General features: G+C 38.3%; 1 protein-coding gene across 1 annotated transcript in view; it reads right to left on the bottom strand.

The window, feature by feature from the left end:
* Nucleotides 1–15,116, bottom strand: part of abcc8 (ATP-binding cassette, sub-family C (CFTR/MRP), member 8) — a 169,310-nt gene that overhangs the window by 24,277 nt on the left and 129,917 nt on the right. The window contains exons 25-32 of the mRNA XM_055155789.1: nt 13,783–13,949; nt 11,579–11,806; nt 8,837–8,929; nt 7,275–7,377; nt 5,310–5,423; nt 3,239–3,359; nt 1,698–1,828; nt 138–216 (exon numbers count right to left, since the gene is read on the bottom strand). Of these exons, the coding sequence (XP_055011764.1) occupies nt 138–216; nt 1,698–1,828; nt 3,239–3,359; nt 5,310–5,423; nt 7,275–7,377; nt 8,837–8,929; nt 11,579–11,806; nt 13,783–13,949 (1,036 nt within the window). The remainder of the gene's footprint in view (nt 1–137; nt 217–1,697; nt 1,829–3,238; nt 3,360–5,309; nt 5,424–7,274; nt 7,378–8,836; nt 8,930–11,578; nt 11,807–13,782; nt 13,950–15,116) is intronic.

Raw genomic sequence — 15,116 nt, forward strand, 5'->3', positions numbered from 1 at the left:
TCTCCCAATTATTGCAAAGAAAATGTAAATAAAGTAAATATTGAGCCCCAAAATATATAGATCTAGTATATAAGTTTATTTATTAAGTTTATATATTAATTATCTTGACAGGTCTGATTACTAAACGACGATCTTACCTTCAAACATGTCGACCATGCGGAAAAACGCCAACGAGAATGATGATTTCCCACTTCCCGTCCGTCCACAGATTCCCACCTGAAAACAACATGGTTAAAGGGGACATATTATGCAAATGAGCCTTTATATAATCAGGCTTTTATGTAAATGAACTTGTATGTAAATGAGCTTTTAACTGTGTTCCAACATTATTAGTTCACCCAGAGGTATAATTTGATTTAATCTTGCAGGTTTTACTAAATATTGTCCTGCAGTTGAGACTTGAATGCTCAAAAGATTTCAGTTTTTACCATGGACTGTATAAAGATGTGGGCTAAGGGAGTGTGACATCGCCCATAGTGTTCAGCTTCAGTCAAATGAAGCTCACTGAGGCTCGAGGTTACAGGAGCAGAGTTCCATATTTGTAAAAAGGAATTAATTTACGAGTAGGTTAATAAGAACATTTTAAGACAAAAATGAGGAGCCTGACAGCAGCAGTTACAGAGAGAGGGGTGACAATTCTTCAGTGTAAAGTGAACTGGAGTCTATGAAGCTGGAAGATGGAACGTGGCGACTAGCGGGTTAGCTATGTCCATTTATCAGAGCGGTGGGGACTTGCAAGTCATGACTTGGACTCGAGGCAGATTTGAGTCACTATTTTTAGGACTTGAGACTTGACTTGATAAAATGGACTAAGACTTCGGACTCGTCACTCAATGACTTGGGACTTGACTCGGATTTTAGGCCTGTGACTTGATAAGACTTGATGCTTCTCCTAAAAATATATATGTTTCTAGAAAATACTTTTCTCTTTACAGTTGATAAATGTGGTGCTTAATTTTACCCAAGGAACAAACTGGAACATGTAGCTCCCACTTCTGTTTGTTACTTTGGATGTAAGTGAAGTACTGTGATGTGGGATCCTCAAATGTACTACAGTAATATACAGTAAAAAAGGGAGAACTAAATAGAACATGATCCTTCCATTTCAGACACATGACACAATAACATGACAAAATAGCTGTTAAGCACTTTTAAATCTGAATTCTTTCTTTTCTGACCATAATAATTCACACTAAGATCTTGTCAAGACATTTAAAAAGGAAAAATTTACATTTCTACAACTCTTATATACAGTACATACTCACAGATGAATATACCGTGACTTTTTAAGTACAATTTAGTTTAAAATTCATATAAACTGCAAAAATCTTTGGTTTAAAGACTTGAAATGACTTGAAGCTCAAAGCAGACGACTTGGACTTGACTTGGACTTATGGGCCAGTGACTTGAGACTTGACTTGGACTTTCCTGTCTTTAACTTTGGATTCGGACTCGGACTTGAGGTCAAAGATTTGAGACTTGCGACTTGCAAAACAACAATTTAGTTCCACCTCTGTCATTTATTTATAAAGTCTACTGCAAGAAGCGTTTGTTTTTTTTAGATCCCTATTGCATTCTACATGTGACAAAATGTTAAATAAACATCTATGTATGTTGTAAACACCTGGAATAAACCATTATATGCCTTTAATTTCAACATTTGTCATTAATTTCTCCTGTTTTGTTGTATTACTCACTTTCTGTCCGGGGCTGATGTGAGCGTTGACATTCTTGAGAACGGGCTTCAGCGTGGCATCGTAGCGGACGCTCAGATTCTGGATTTTAATCTCTCCCTCATGAGGCCAGCCATCAGGGACCTGAGCTACAGCTAGGACATCAGAGGAGCCATTTAGACCACAGACTGTGTACGAATAAGAGCTCAGCAATTATCACGTAACCACTTGATTTACATGCAAAAAATATGTGTTTGGGGGTGAGTTGAAGCAAAATGAGCCATGTAATTACATGTCGCCATGGGTAATCTAACACTCATTTGCAGAGTTGACTGTAGTGGAGTATTTGGAGAAGGGTGAAGGAAAACATGTATTTAAAGGTGCTCTGCGTAACATTTCTAGTGGAGGGTGCGCTACCTGTTTGTCTCCATGGAATTGTTATTGTTTTGTCTAGAATGTTTTGGAATGTAGATTAAACTGCTGTAACTTTTTGGTTGGGGGTCGGCAGAGGTGGGGACTTGCAAGTCGTGATTTGGACTCAAGTCACTATTTTTAGGACTTGACTTAATAAAATAGACTAAGACTTGGGAAGACTTGATACTTCTCAAAAATATGTTTTTAGAAATACTTTTCTCTTTACAGTTGATAAATGTGGTGCCTAACTTTACAGAAACAAACTGGAATATGTCCTTCCCACATCTCTATTTGTTACTTTGGATGGAACTTAAGTACTGTGAGATGGTACTTCAAATGTAATACAGTAATATACCATAAATAAAGTACAATATACAGTACAATACAGTAATACGCAGAATAATACAGTAAAACAGAAGGACCTACATAGAACATGATCCTTCCATTTCATTGCAGATAATGATTCAAAGATCTTGTCAAGACCCATAAAAAGGAAAACATTGCATTTCTACAACTCTTATATAAATATACCATGACTTTTTAAGTACAGTTTAGTTAAAAATTCATATAAATTGCAAAAATCTAAGCTATATTTGTTACTTTGGTTTAAAGACTTGAAATGACTTGAAGCTCAAAGCAGACGACTTGGACTTTACTTGGACTTATGGGCAAGTGACTCGAGACTGGACTTCAACTTTCCTGTCTTTGACTCGGGATTTGACTCGGACTTGAGATCTTACTTGAGACTTGCAAAACAATTACTTGGTACCAGCTCTGCGGCTCATTCACCTGCTTGTTTCCATGGATATGTCATTGAAATGCTCCACAGTATGACTTTAAACAGCTCTAACTTGCATTTATTCAATAGAGGTGGTTTTATGGCTCAAAAATACCTAGAAAAACAGGCATTCTGACTGTGAGCGGGGTCGCCTCTCCATAGAGCTGACCTTTAACTTGGTCTGGTTTAGTCTCCATGAAGTTAGAAAGGTTTAATGCCATACTGTGAAACATTCTAAGACAAAGCAAAAACATCTACATGGAGAAAAGCATTTGATGGACCCTCTACCAGTTAGACAAATCACGTTTCACTTTTTGTGCTGTTTTTCTACAGACCAAAAGTCTTGAATTGCAAGTATTTCATTGGTACTCACTGAGCAGGCCTTCGTAATTCTCTGGCTCCGTTTTGAGAAGTCCGTTGATTCTTTTGACCGAGCCAAGCTGCACTTCCATATCCGCCAAGTTACGCACCATCCAGTTTAAGTAGTTCGACACCTGATACAGAGAGACAGCAGGACTCAGAGACAGATGGGGTTGAAGTCACGGTGGACACACACACACTTGGCTCAGGCTCAAGTAAACAGTAAGTAAACACATGCGCAGTCTTAAGGCCTTTCATCTGCTGATAACAACTCTGTAGAGGGTGGTTATATTTAGAGCTTCAATCAGTTTCTAAACCAAATATCATAAAAACTTGTTTGAATATAACTGTATTCATGTAAGAGAAGTGCTCTGATACTCTGCCGCTTTGAGAATGTCTGATCTTGCGTGATCTCAGAAGCTAAGAAGGGTTGGGCCTGTTACTATTTGGATGGGAAACTGATGGGAATACCAGGTGTCACAGTGAGGTGGCAGTGGCTCTACAGCAAACTCCTGTTGTGTCCAGATCACTGACTGTGTATAGAAATGGACATCACTAACTCACTAGAAGCCACATTCCAAATATGCTCTATTTATGCTACGTCACAAACCAATAAGATGTTTGGAAAGATGTAATTATAACTTCAAGTGTAGTTCTCGACACTGGGCTCGCCGACCGACTGTGATAAAACCCGTTGAAGTAAATGTTGTCAGCGGTAAAATGAAAACTGCGTAAGTATGTGCTGTTTGGAATCATCTGGAATTTGGCACCCTCATCTCTTCTAATCGCATGTACCCAGTGCGCTCTGAGTCATTCACATTCATTCACAAGTGTACACAGACACTGGGGCAAAGTGACGCTGACAGCATCATCTGCGGGAGCTGAAATCGCATCGCCAACCTGTGGGCCAGTGGATGTGACCGCTCAAACCAATAATGTTTATGTCAAGAGTGGGATTGGAACCGGCAAGCTTCGAATCAGTGGACAAACGCTCTACCAACTGAGCTACTGTTGCCAAAATACAAATATGGAACTTGGCTCCAAATTTTCCCCACAACCGCTAGCTTGGGTGAGCTTCATTTGACTGGAGCCGACCACTATAGATGATGCCACACTCCCTTAGTCTACTGTCGACATTCAATCTCCATGTAAGTAAGTAAGTAAGTTTTAATTTATATAGAGCTTTTCACAGACTTATATCACAAAAGACGCTTTACAGATCATTATTCAATCACTCCATACCCAGTGGTGGTAAACTACTATTGTAGCCACAGCTGCCCTGGGGCGGACTGACAGAAGCAAGGCTGCCAATCTGCACCATCGGGCCCTCAGATCCCCGCCATCACTCACGCACACACCACGTTCATACTAGGCAATGTGGATGAAGTGCCTTGCCTAAGGACACAACAACAGCTTTTTTGCGACTCGCACCCCCCCGTGGCACCTGATTTTCCTAGCGGTCTCCCATCCAAGTACTAACCAGGCCCGGCTCTGCTTGGCTTCGGAGATCTGACAGGACACAGGCTTTGACAAACTGGTATGGCCAAGACAGATCCATATTTTGTTAGGGCCAATCAACTCCCTAAAGAATTACGCATTAAGCTTTATTTGAACACTACACTACGATGAAGAAACAAATCGTGACTACGCAGATCTCTTATCCAGTTTATAGTAAACCAGGGTTGTTTGTGAGTTTGCAGTGAATTCAGATATACTATATGTACAGTATAATTTGTGGAAAATAATCAACATCGTTGCTATGTATTGGTCAAAAATATCGGTAGAGATGATCAGTGGTTTCCATGAGTTCTAAATAATCGGTAATGGATAAAACATATAATTCGATCGCTATACAAGACGCTTCACCCACTTTGCTCGCTATATGGTTTGTGAGTGCTTAACGGCAATCAGTGGAGCTGATTCTGCAGATTGGCAGCCTCACTTCTGTTCAGCATCATCTTAAAACCACTGAGTATGAAGAGCATGAATAATGTAAAGTGTCTTGAAATGCGTCATAAGTGCTTCATCATTGTCATCATCATCTTCACATAAACACTGTGATTCTACTGTAAAGCCGCTCTTACCATGAGGGCGTATGTGAGTCCGAGTCCCACCAGCCCCGTGGAGAGGTGGTTGTACAGAGCGTTAGTGATGGATGCAACAGCTGCCACCAGAACAACACAAGCTCCAACGTACTCCTGAAATCAAACAGGAAGATTATTTATTATTATAGTTATTCGCACTGGATTTACTTTTTATCTACAAGTATTTATTACATTCAAAAACAAGTGTCTCTTCTGAATTAGTTTGAATGTTTTAAAGGCCCTGTATTACACAAAATTGACGAAACACTTGTGAGCTTTAAAGGGATAGTTTGTGATTTTGAACATAGGACCTCATTTCCTAGTGAGCCAGTGTTGGAGACGTGTGGAGACATTTTAAAAAATATTTCATCCAGTCCTTGTATTTGCAGAGGTCACTGGTGCTAGACTAGTGCATGTCAATGGCCATAGTTATCCTGCCACTAAAAACAGTCTTACCCACTCCAAGCACTCAAAGAAAAACAATTCTAATGCCAGACTGTCGATGTAAATGTCTGTGTTGATAGAAAAATTTTAGAGGTAAAACCAACCTTGCATTTGAAGGATTTATGTCTGAGCAGCAGTTGTACTTCCTGAAAGAAAGTTTGGCAGCGGCGGACTGATATATGAGAAAATAGTCCCTCAACATGCGACGATTCATGTGATGCAAGGTTAATTTTATTTCAAACATTATTCTATCAACACAGACATTCACATTGGCAGTCTATCGCAAACATTTTGTATGTGGAGCGCCATCAAAGTGGGATCCCGTTTGTTAAGCGAGAGGTACAGAAGACAAACAGGCTGAGCTCGCACTTTCTTGTTCTTGTGGTTTTACAGCAAGATCACGTCTTGTTCACTTTGCAGTGGAAGGTGTTTTTGGTGAACAGCTGGTGCCTTTCACTTTGACGTTGATTTTTTAAATTCGTTACCAAGGTTGAGCGAGGGATCGGGATTTTGCTTTAATGGCGCTCCACTTTCAAAATGTTCGCTGCAAACTCGGGATGATTTCTTACACAGCCAAAGGTTTCCTTTTTCGTCCTTCCTGTGTATCAATACTGCCCATTGCCTTTGCCTTTCACCATTTTTCAATTCCGCTGGAAAGGGAAACAGTTTGAACGGAGTCACACAGATCTGATTACCTTTTGCAGTTATGGAGCTCGCAAACAAATTTCTCAAGCTGTTTCCCGCTGTCAGGACATCCAACAACCACACAATTACGATGTCCGAATCCCAAAACTAAAATAGGACAATATCAGAACCAGAAACAAAAGCAATATGATTCAAAAGACTCAAAAAAATCGGCTTTGACAATAGATGCATCCCACTGGGAAAACAAACATGGCGGTTTGATGCTCACTTTTTCCGAACATCCTTCCCAGTATGCATTGAGCAAATGATTCTTGATGCATCTATACAACGACTGGATGGAATATTTAAAAAAGTATCTCCACACGTCTCCAACATTCTGGTTCACTAGGAAATGAGGCCCTATGTCCAAAAATCCGAACTGTCCCTTTAAGCCATCTTATAATGTTGTTACCTCATCAAAAACAGACCTGAAGTTGTGTTTTGTTCCATCCACATGTTTGAGTTATCCTTTATTATTAGTCTGTCTACATCTCCAAGCCTAAATATGCAGGGTTTGTGTGTTAAACATGTGTGAATGAAACAAAACACAGCTCCAGGTCTGTTTTTGATGAAGAAACATTATATCAGAACATAGACAAGAAAGTAGAATAATATGGGCCCTTTAAGCATAAATCAGTTGAATGCTAATTTCTTCGGTGAAAAATAACACCCATGTGACAGCAATTACTCGTAATATTCCTCCTCCTGGTGCATACATAAGATATCATAGTATTTAGCATTCCAACAGAGAGAAAAGTCACCCATCAGCATTAGAAAACCTGAGGCAGCTGTTGTTGTTTTGCGAAGTGTCCAAGAGGCTGACAAAAGCATCATTACCATGCGGACCTCCAGCCAACGATTAGCGGCTGTGAGGAACAGAGATGCGATGTTGTTGGCGTCTGTGAACTGCAGTAGCCTCTGTCTGAACCGTGGCTCGTACCTGAAAACACAAGAGGGTGCTATTTTAGGTTAGGTTACGTCAATGTCACATTTATTTATGAAGCACATTTAGAGCTGCACTGTGTAACTTTTCTGATGGTGATGTTATTGCTTTGTCTGGAATGTTTCACAGTATTTAATTAAACCTTTTTATTTTCATGGAGACTAAACCAGACCAAGTTACAGGTCAGATCTGTGAAGAGGCGACCCTACTCAGTCAGAATGTCTGTTTTTCTGGGTATTTTTGAGATATAAAACTACCTGTAATTGAATAAATGTAAGGCAGAGCAGTTTAATGTCATAATTTGGAACATTACAAGCACAGCAACATATCCATGGAAACAAGCAGATGATGGACCCCCAACCAAAAAGTTACATAGTGCACCTTTAAAACAACCACATGTGACCAACGTGATGTACAGGTAAGTGTATGGATAAGACAATACAATAGTTTTTTTGTTTGTTTGTTTGTTTTTATCCATGTAATTTTTTTAGTACTGCCTTTATTTATTTGAGTTTATTATATTTATTCATTGATACTATTGTTATTATTATTTTATCTATTGATTATATTAGTTCCTTTTGCTTGGAACATAATTCTGCTGACTTTTTAGAGTTAAATGTTTTACACTGCTAAACTGTCCTGTTTATAAAATGTGCTATTCAAATAAAGTTGGATTGGATCAGATAAAAATGCACAAAAATACAGTGTAATATTAAAGTTAAAAGGTTAGATTAAGTTATTTGTCATTTGTAGTTAAAACGCATTGAAAAAAGAGACATTAAAAGGCTCCATATTACGCTATTTTCTGATCTATGTTATAATGTTGTTTCCTAATCACAAACAGACCTGGAGTTGTATTTAGTTTCATTCACACAAGTTTAACACACAAATTCTGATTATTTAGGCTGTGTTTTTCTCTCAGACAGAAAACAATCTGTTCTACCTAATGATGTCATGTGGTAATACAGGAAGAGCTCCACTGTGTTTTTAAACTCCATACACCTTCACTAGAATCATTTGGATAATTTCAGCCCTGGAATTGCCAATCTCTGCTGAACTAAAGGTAAAATGTAGCTGTTAACTTAAAAACTACCACTTCATGACATCACAAGGTGGAACAGAGCATTTTGGAGATGTAGACAGACTAATAATTCAGGATTACTCAGACAGTGTGAATGAAACAAAACGCAACACCAGGTATGTTTTTGATGATGTACCGAGATTTTAACATGACTCAAAGCTCATGAGTCAGTTTTTGTGTAATATAGGACCTTTAAAAAACACCACATGGACAAATAATAGACAATCATAACAGACACACTGGCACTGTGAAATAAATAAGCTACAAAGTTTCAGTCGCCGAAATATTATGTTTCTCCATCAAAGTGAAAACAGCATATGGGATGATTGTGAATGATTTTGGTGTTATATGTCAGTCTGTCCTCTGATGTCTCACCTGAGGGCTCTTATCGTGGTGAGGCCTTCCACGGTCTCGGAGAAATGGGAGAGCAGAGGCAGCTGGGTGCTGTCTTCAAGCTGCTGCAGATCCCTGAGACACACAGAGAACAGTGAGTTGAAAATCAAATCAGATACAGCTTTGAGACAGAGGGACGATAAACCTACAATGATGCTTCAGATGTGTTTGGAGGAAATGTATTCTACGGCCAGTCTGTCACACTTAAACCCTCATTTACACCATGAATTCTAATGCAAAAACCACTGTGAAATTGTGTCACTGTTCTACGTTACTACGAGTGATTTTACATACATAGACCGGAAAGGTGTAGGCTGTAGCATAATCTTAAAACCAGTTCATGTTCATAAATACAGCAAGAGGAAACAAGCAAATCAGTAACAGTGCAGCATAGTACTACAGCACCATCTAAGTATTCACGTATCTGCCAAGAGTTAAACATTTAAACTTATTTTTAAAGTGTGAGAGAGTGGTGCACAATTTTAGGTCTTCTGTACAGTTGTTCCAGAGGTCCACACTTTTAACAGATACACAAAATGTCATAATGTTTGTTCTGATTTTCTTTTCTTTTTCATAAACATGACCGTACCTCTGAGCTCATATTGGCTCTTTCGGATTTTGAACCTTTTCTGTATTGATTTTGATAAGAGATTATTGTTTACTTTAAACAAGTGTAAAAGTTGACTAAACTGTAAAATTTCAGAGTTTGAAGGTTTATAAATAACGCACTGGTTGGTTCATTATAAGTTGATAATGTGATTGCTCTTATTGCCTTTTTTTTTGCAAAGTAAAGATTGGATTTGCATTAGTCTCAATCAATTCTCAGTACAGTAAGTTATGTAGGGCATTACCAGCAAGTTGTATAAAAGACCATCGCAATGGGTAAACAAATTAATTACTGTTGGGAAGAAACAGCTTCAATTAAAACAGAAATAACTAATGTTTTTAACATCCACAGACAGTTAAAAGGTTGTCAGTAACATACTGCTCCTCACTGTTTAATCCTTACTTATCCAACCCCCAAACAGCCCACATCATAACCTGCGTCATAATCATAGACTGTATAAGAAGTGGATTAAGGAAGTGTGACGTCACCCATATTGTTGAGCTCCAGTCAAATGAAGCTCACCAAGGTTGGCAGTTATAGGTTACATTTACACTGAAACAAATCACTGTATCACCATATCAAAATATTGGAAACGTCTGCAAGCCTTCCCTATCCACTCAGCTTTGAGCATATTTGTTTACGTTTTACAGAAACAAAATTTATAACCGCATGGCTAATTTGCATAAAGTTAGCGCTCAAAAAACAGCTCGCTCCTTGTGAGCTGATACGATCAGCTTCTGTCGGAACACGACTCAGTGGAATATGAGTGTTCTTTCTGTGACAGAAGGGTGATCTGCTAATGGTGAGTCTGTTCTGTCCAAGTAATTTTCACGATTTCCCATTTGACTATGGTTTGTTTAAACTGTTTCCCAAAATAGCGTCACATGACCGATGTCACAACCCAGCGAATCGTGGTGGTGTGGTCCAATAAGAAAGCAACCAGAGCTCCTACGTCAATGCATCAACGATTTCAAGCGTCCACACAGTGCTGGATCAGATCCATACTCTGATGAATTCGTAGGAGCTGGCGGCACCAGATCGTTCCGTCTCTGGAGTCGTTTTCCATTGGATTAGTGTGAACGAACACTGCATCTGCAACGAAAACGACTCGAATACATACTAGTGTGAATGGGGCCATAGGGACGAAATTTGGAGCTGAGATCCATGTATTGAAATCCGAGTGCGAATATCAATCCGGAGCGAGGCTGTTGAAGGTAATGGCCTTTACTGCACCGCTGGTTTAGCTGGGAGCGGGCGCTTAGTAATGCCGTCAATCAAACCTATTGTTAACACTAGCGGGAGCAACCTTGGGGAAAGGAGGCGCTTGTTATTAATATTTATATCCTGATTTATGGACAAAATTGTGAAATGAAAACACCAGGATCATGTAGAGCGGGTTAAAACGAACATTTTAAGACCAAAGTGACACGCCTGACAGCAGCAGTTACGAAGAGACGGACGATGCATTTTCAATAAAGAGTGAATTGGAGCCAGAACCTCACCCATGCTCACTTCCTATTTAGAAATCTATGACTAGCGGGTTATCGCTACCCATTTATATATAGAACAAGTAGTAGTAGTTTATTTGGTCATTTTGCAGCACTACAAAACAAAAACAAAACAAAACATTAACTACAACCCCATAGATCATAACCGAAAGGATTTAGGCTGAAGTAAAAAGTACTTATAATGCCTAAACCTATTAAACAACGACAGAATTTCAAAAAAGAAAGGCATCGTATGAATAGAAAGTTTGTATTTATAATTTCACTTGCGAGTTACTGTATAAATAAATTAAAACAAACATTTACTGCATAATTCATTCATTCCAGAGCTTTATAACTTTCAAAACATAGCACTTTATACTCTTTTTTTTAAAGGCTTCTACAGTGTTAGACTTTTTCTTTTTTTTTTTAAAATCAGCACTCAGGTTGTTCCATAAACTAACCCCTCTAATAACAGAAATACAATGACTTTTTTCTTAGTTCTTCTCTTAATTCTTCTTAATTCTTTCATTTATGGTCATACAAACTATAATAATGTTAACGAAGGCACAAAAGTTTATCGTTTATGATCGTACAGCCATCTATCGTCCATGCCCATACCCTGAGCCTTACCTGGAGGCCACCCTGAAGTACTTCTGTATAAAGTAGCAGGTGATGGCGAGAGGCAGCAGCGCGATGAGGAAGACGGGGATGACGTAGGAGATGACCCCCAGGGCGGAGGCGCAGAGCAGGGTGGAGCGGCTCAGGCACTCCAGGGTGGTGGGGATGTGCTGGTCGATGGTGTTGGTATCTGTGGAGAATCTGTTCAGGATGCTGCCGAGCGGAGTCGTCTCAAACAGCCTGTCCAAGTGAAAAATGTTTCTTATCAGAGCAGAAACACACCAAGAATGTGAATCATGATAAATAATGATATGCCCCTCTCGAGAAAAGGTATTTAACAAGAGCTGCAGACGAGTTTTGCATAGTAACGACAGATAGCTGCATAAACTAGATGAATAAATGAGAAATAGACTTACATGTAAATGATCAACTTGATTAAAGCGCCTATTTTATGATATTTTCTGGTATATGTGTTATTATAATTTAGTTTCCTCATCACAAACAGACCTAGAGTTTTGTTTTGTTTTATTCATACAAGTTTAACACACAAATCCTGCATATTTAGACTGAGTTCTTCTCTCAAACAGAAAACACTCTGTTCCACCTTGTGATGTCATGTAGTAATAGAGGAAGTGCTCCACTGTGTTTTGAAACTCCATACACCCTCACTGGAATCATTTGGATAATTTCTGCCCTGGATTTGGATCTGGTCTCTACTAAAGATAAAATGTAGCTGCTAATTTGAGCTGTACCACATCATGACATCACAAGGTGGACCAGAGCATTTTGAGCTTTGGAGATGTAAACAGACAATTATGAACAAAATCATTATCACGATTATTTTGGTCAATATTGAAATCACGATTATTCAAATAATTATTTTTTTACTAATATGATGCATTTATTCAGCATTTCTCTCTCTCAAAAAAAACCCCACATTGTTGTTGATAATTTACGCAAAACTTTCAAATTGACACTAAATATAGGCTACAAATATGTACGCTAGAGCAAAAAAATGAATAAAATATGCTGTAAGGCTGAGTTTCCCAAACTTTTTTCCTGGAGACCCATATTTTAAAAGTCACAAAGTCAATAGACATTATTTGTAAATCATAAAATAAAGGTGGATTTGACCATTACTGAACATTAATGAGGATATTTTATTGTTGACTGAGTGATCGTGTCTCTCTGAACAATTAGTATTACTCAAGTTTTAAACAATTGAACCAGTAAAAAAGGATCCGGTCGCATTAAATGAAGCCCATTTCTTTTTCTTTTCAACGTTCAATTGAACCAGCAATATTGGAACAAAACAATCAATAAAATAATTACAAAACGATTATACAATTATAAATATACAAAAACATTTCGGCATTTCTAATGAGGTAGATGGGCCTGTCTGCGTTTTTGTAGTGTGTTCCCGTCAGGGGTGCAGGAGGAGAGCGCAGCAGCAGATCAGTTTTATAGGCAGAACTGTATATTGCAAACCTACATGCAGATTGTGACAAGGCGACCCAAAAAAAATAATGTCTTGGGAAAACAATGCTATAAGGGATAGAGAAACATAAATGTATCCAAAATAACTATATATCCAGCTGTTCTACAATCTCTACATTTAAAATATAAAATAAATATACTTATTTATTTGAAAAATCTTGCAAAATAAACTTATCATGTCAACTCAGTTGTATAAGTTTGGAGATTGTTTGACACACAAATCAAAATTAAATTAATTGCACAGCCTTCATGCAGCATTACTCAAACATGTGTGAATGAAACAAAACACAACTCCAGGAACGTTTGTGAGGAGGTAACAACATTATAATATGACTAAAAGATCAAAACAGTAAATTTCTCATAATAAAGGACCTTTAATTTTTTTTTTATATCAAAAACAGAGAAGAGAGCCTGAGGGGGAAAAAATACAATCATTTTCAGTCATAGATTACCAAGAGCACCTTTAGCTCAAGAATAATCCCTATTTGCACCTGTGTTTACGGTGAGCTGGTGCTTTTAAATTAAATGAGATGTGAAATATGTCCAGGTGCAGTCATCCATGTTTCTCTGCACACACATTTACTGAAGTTTGTGTGTTTATCTGAGTGAAACCCTGGGGCGATTATGGCAGATGGGCTTTAAGGTAATGGGGTGAAAAAAGCTGTGATCTGCATTTATCAGCTCTCTGTTCTTTCTACACGTGTCTCTCTGTCTCTTACCTCATGGGCGCCAGGATGATCTTGTTTAGCAGGTTGTGGTGGAGCTCTTTGGCCACTTTGTGACCGGTCCACTCCACCGCCACCGAGGTAGCCAAACACAAGATAATGCCCAGACAGCACAGGACGCTGAAGACGGACAGGTACCACGAGTGACTGAAGCCGCAGTCCTGAAATGAAAAAATCAAAAGTTAAGATGGAAACGAGCTACTTAACCAATGATTAAGGATTGTGAGGAACAGAGATGCGATGTTGTTGGCGTCTGTGAACTGCAGTAGCCTCTGTCTGAAGCGTGGCTCGTACCTGAAAACACAAGGGGGCGCTAGGTTAGGTTAGGTTAGGTTATGTCAATCAGGGTTCCCACTCTTTTTCACTGACAAAATTTCTAAACTTTTCCATGACTTTTTCATTACCTAAAGTAAATTTTCCATGACTTTATAACACCCTACATGTGTAGAATTGATCAGACTTGTAGGGCTAAATATGAAATGTTAACTCTTTCCACTCACCTTATAGTTTGCTATGATAGTTTTTAAACATTCAAAATAGTGTCAGTGCATTTATTGTTGTCTCTTTTAAACAAAAATCGCATACGTTTGGCAATAGTCATAATAGCCTAATGAGAATTTAACAGAACGCCGTAGTTGTGTGAAAGAGATACTAAAATTCCATGACTTTTCCAAAACTTTCATTGAATTTACAACATTTTTCCAGGCCAAGAAAATTACATTTCCAATTTCCATGACATTTCCAGGATTTCCATGAATGTGGAAACACTGGTCAATGTCAAATTTATTTATAAAGCACATTTAAATGTGAGGGTCCATCCAAGTTTTTTTTTTTATGTTATTGCTTTGGAGACCAAACCAGACCAAGTTACAGGTCAGATCTGTGGAGAGGCGATCCCGCTCACATTCAGAATGCCTGTTTTTCTATGTATTTTTTAGTTCAAGATAATGCCCAAACAGCACAGGACACTGAAGATGGACAGGTACCACGAGTGACTGAAGCCGTAGTCCTGAAATGAAAGAATCAAAGTTAAAGTTAAAGACTGCACACGCTCTGCTGTGGAACATCTCTGTTTTTTATGAGCTGTACATTTGCCACATTAACATGAGAACTTTAATTCCAAATAAAAATGATTTAATTCTGAATAAAAATGGACTGCTGTATCGATATATTTTGAAGAATATTTTTTGGTATAATTTACAAACTTTTTTTTGTTACAGTGCTACAGTTTTGTTGCCTGTTTAGAGGAAGGAAACTCATTTATGCAACACATTTGACAGATTCACTGTTCTGATGATTACATTTTTTTAAATTCACTTTTGGACAAG

This window comes from Boleophthalmus pectinirostris, unplaced genomic scaffold (assembly GCF_026225935.1).
Source record: "Boleophthalmus pectinirostris isolate CB_2022bp ecotype Guang Dong unplaced genomic scaffold, ASM2622593v1 HiC_scaffold_2, whole genome shotgun sequence".
Taxonomy (NCBI): Eukaryota; Metazoa; Chordata; class Actinopteri; order Gobiiformes; family Gobiidae; genus Boleophthalmus; species Boleophthalmus pectinirostris.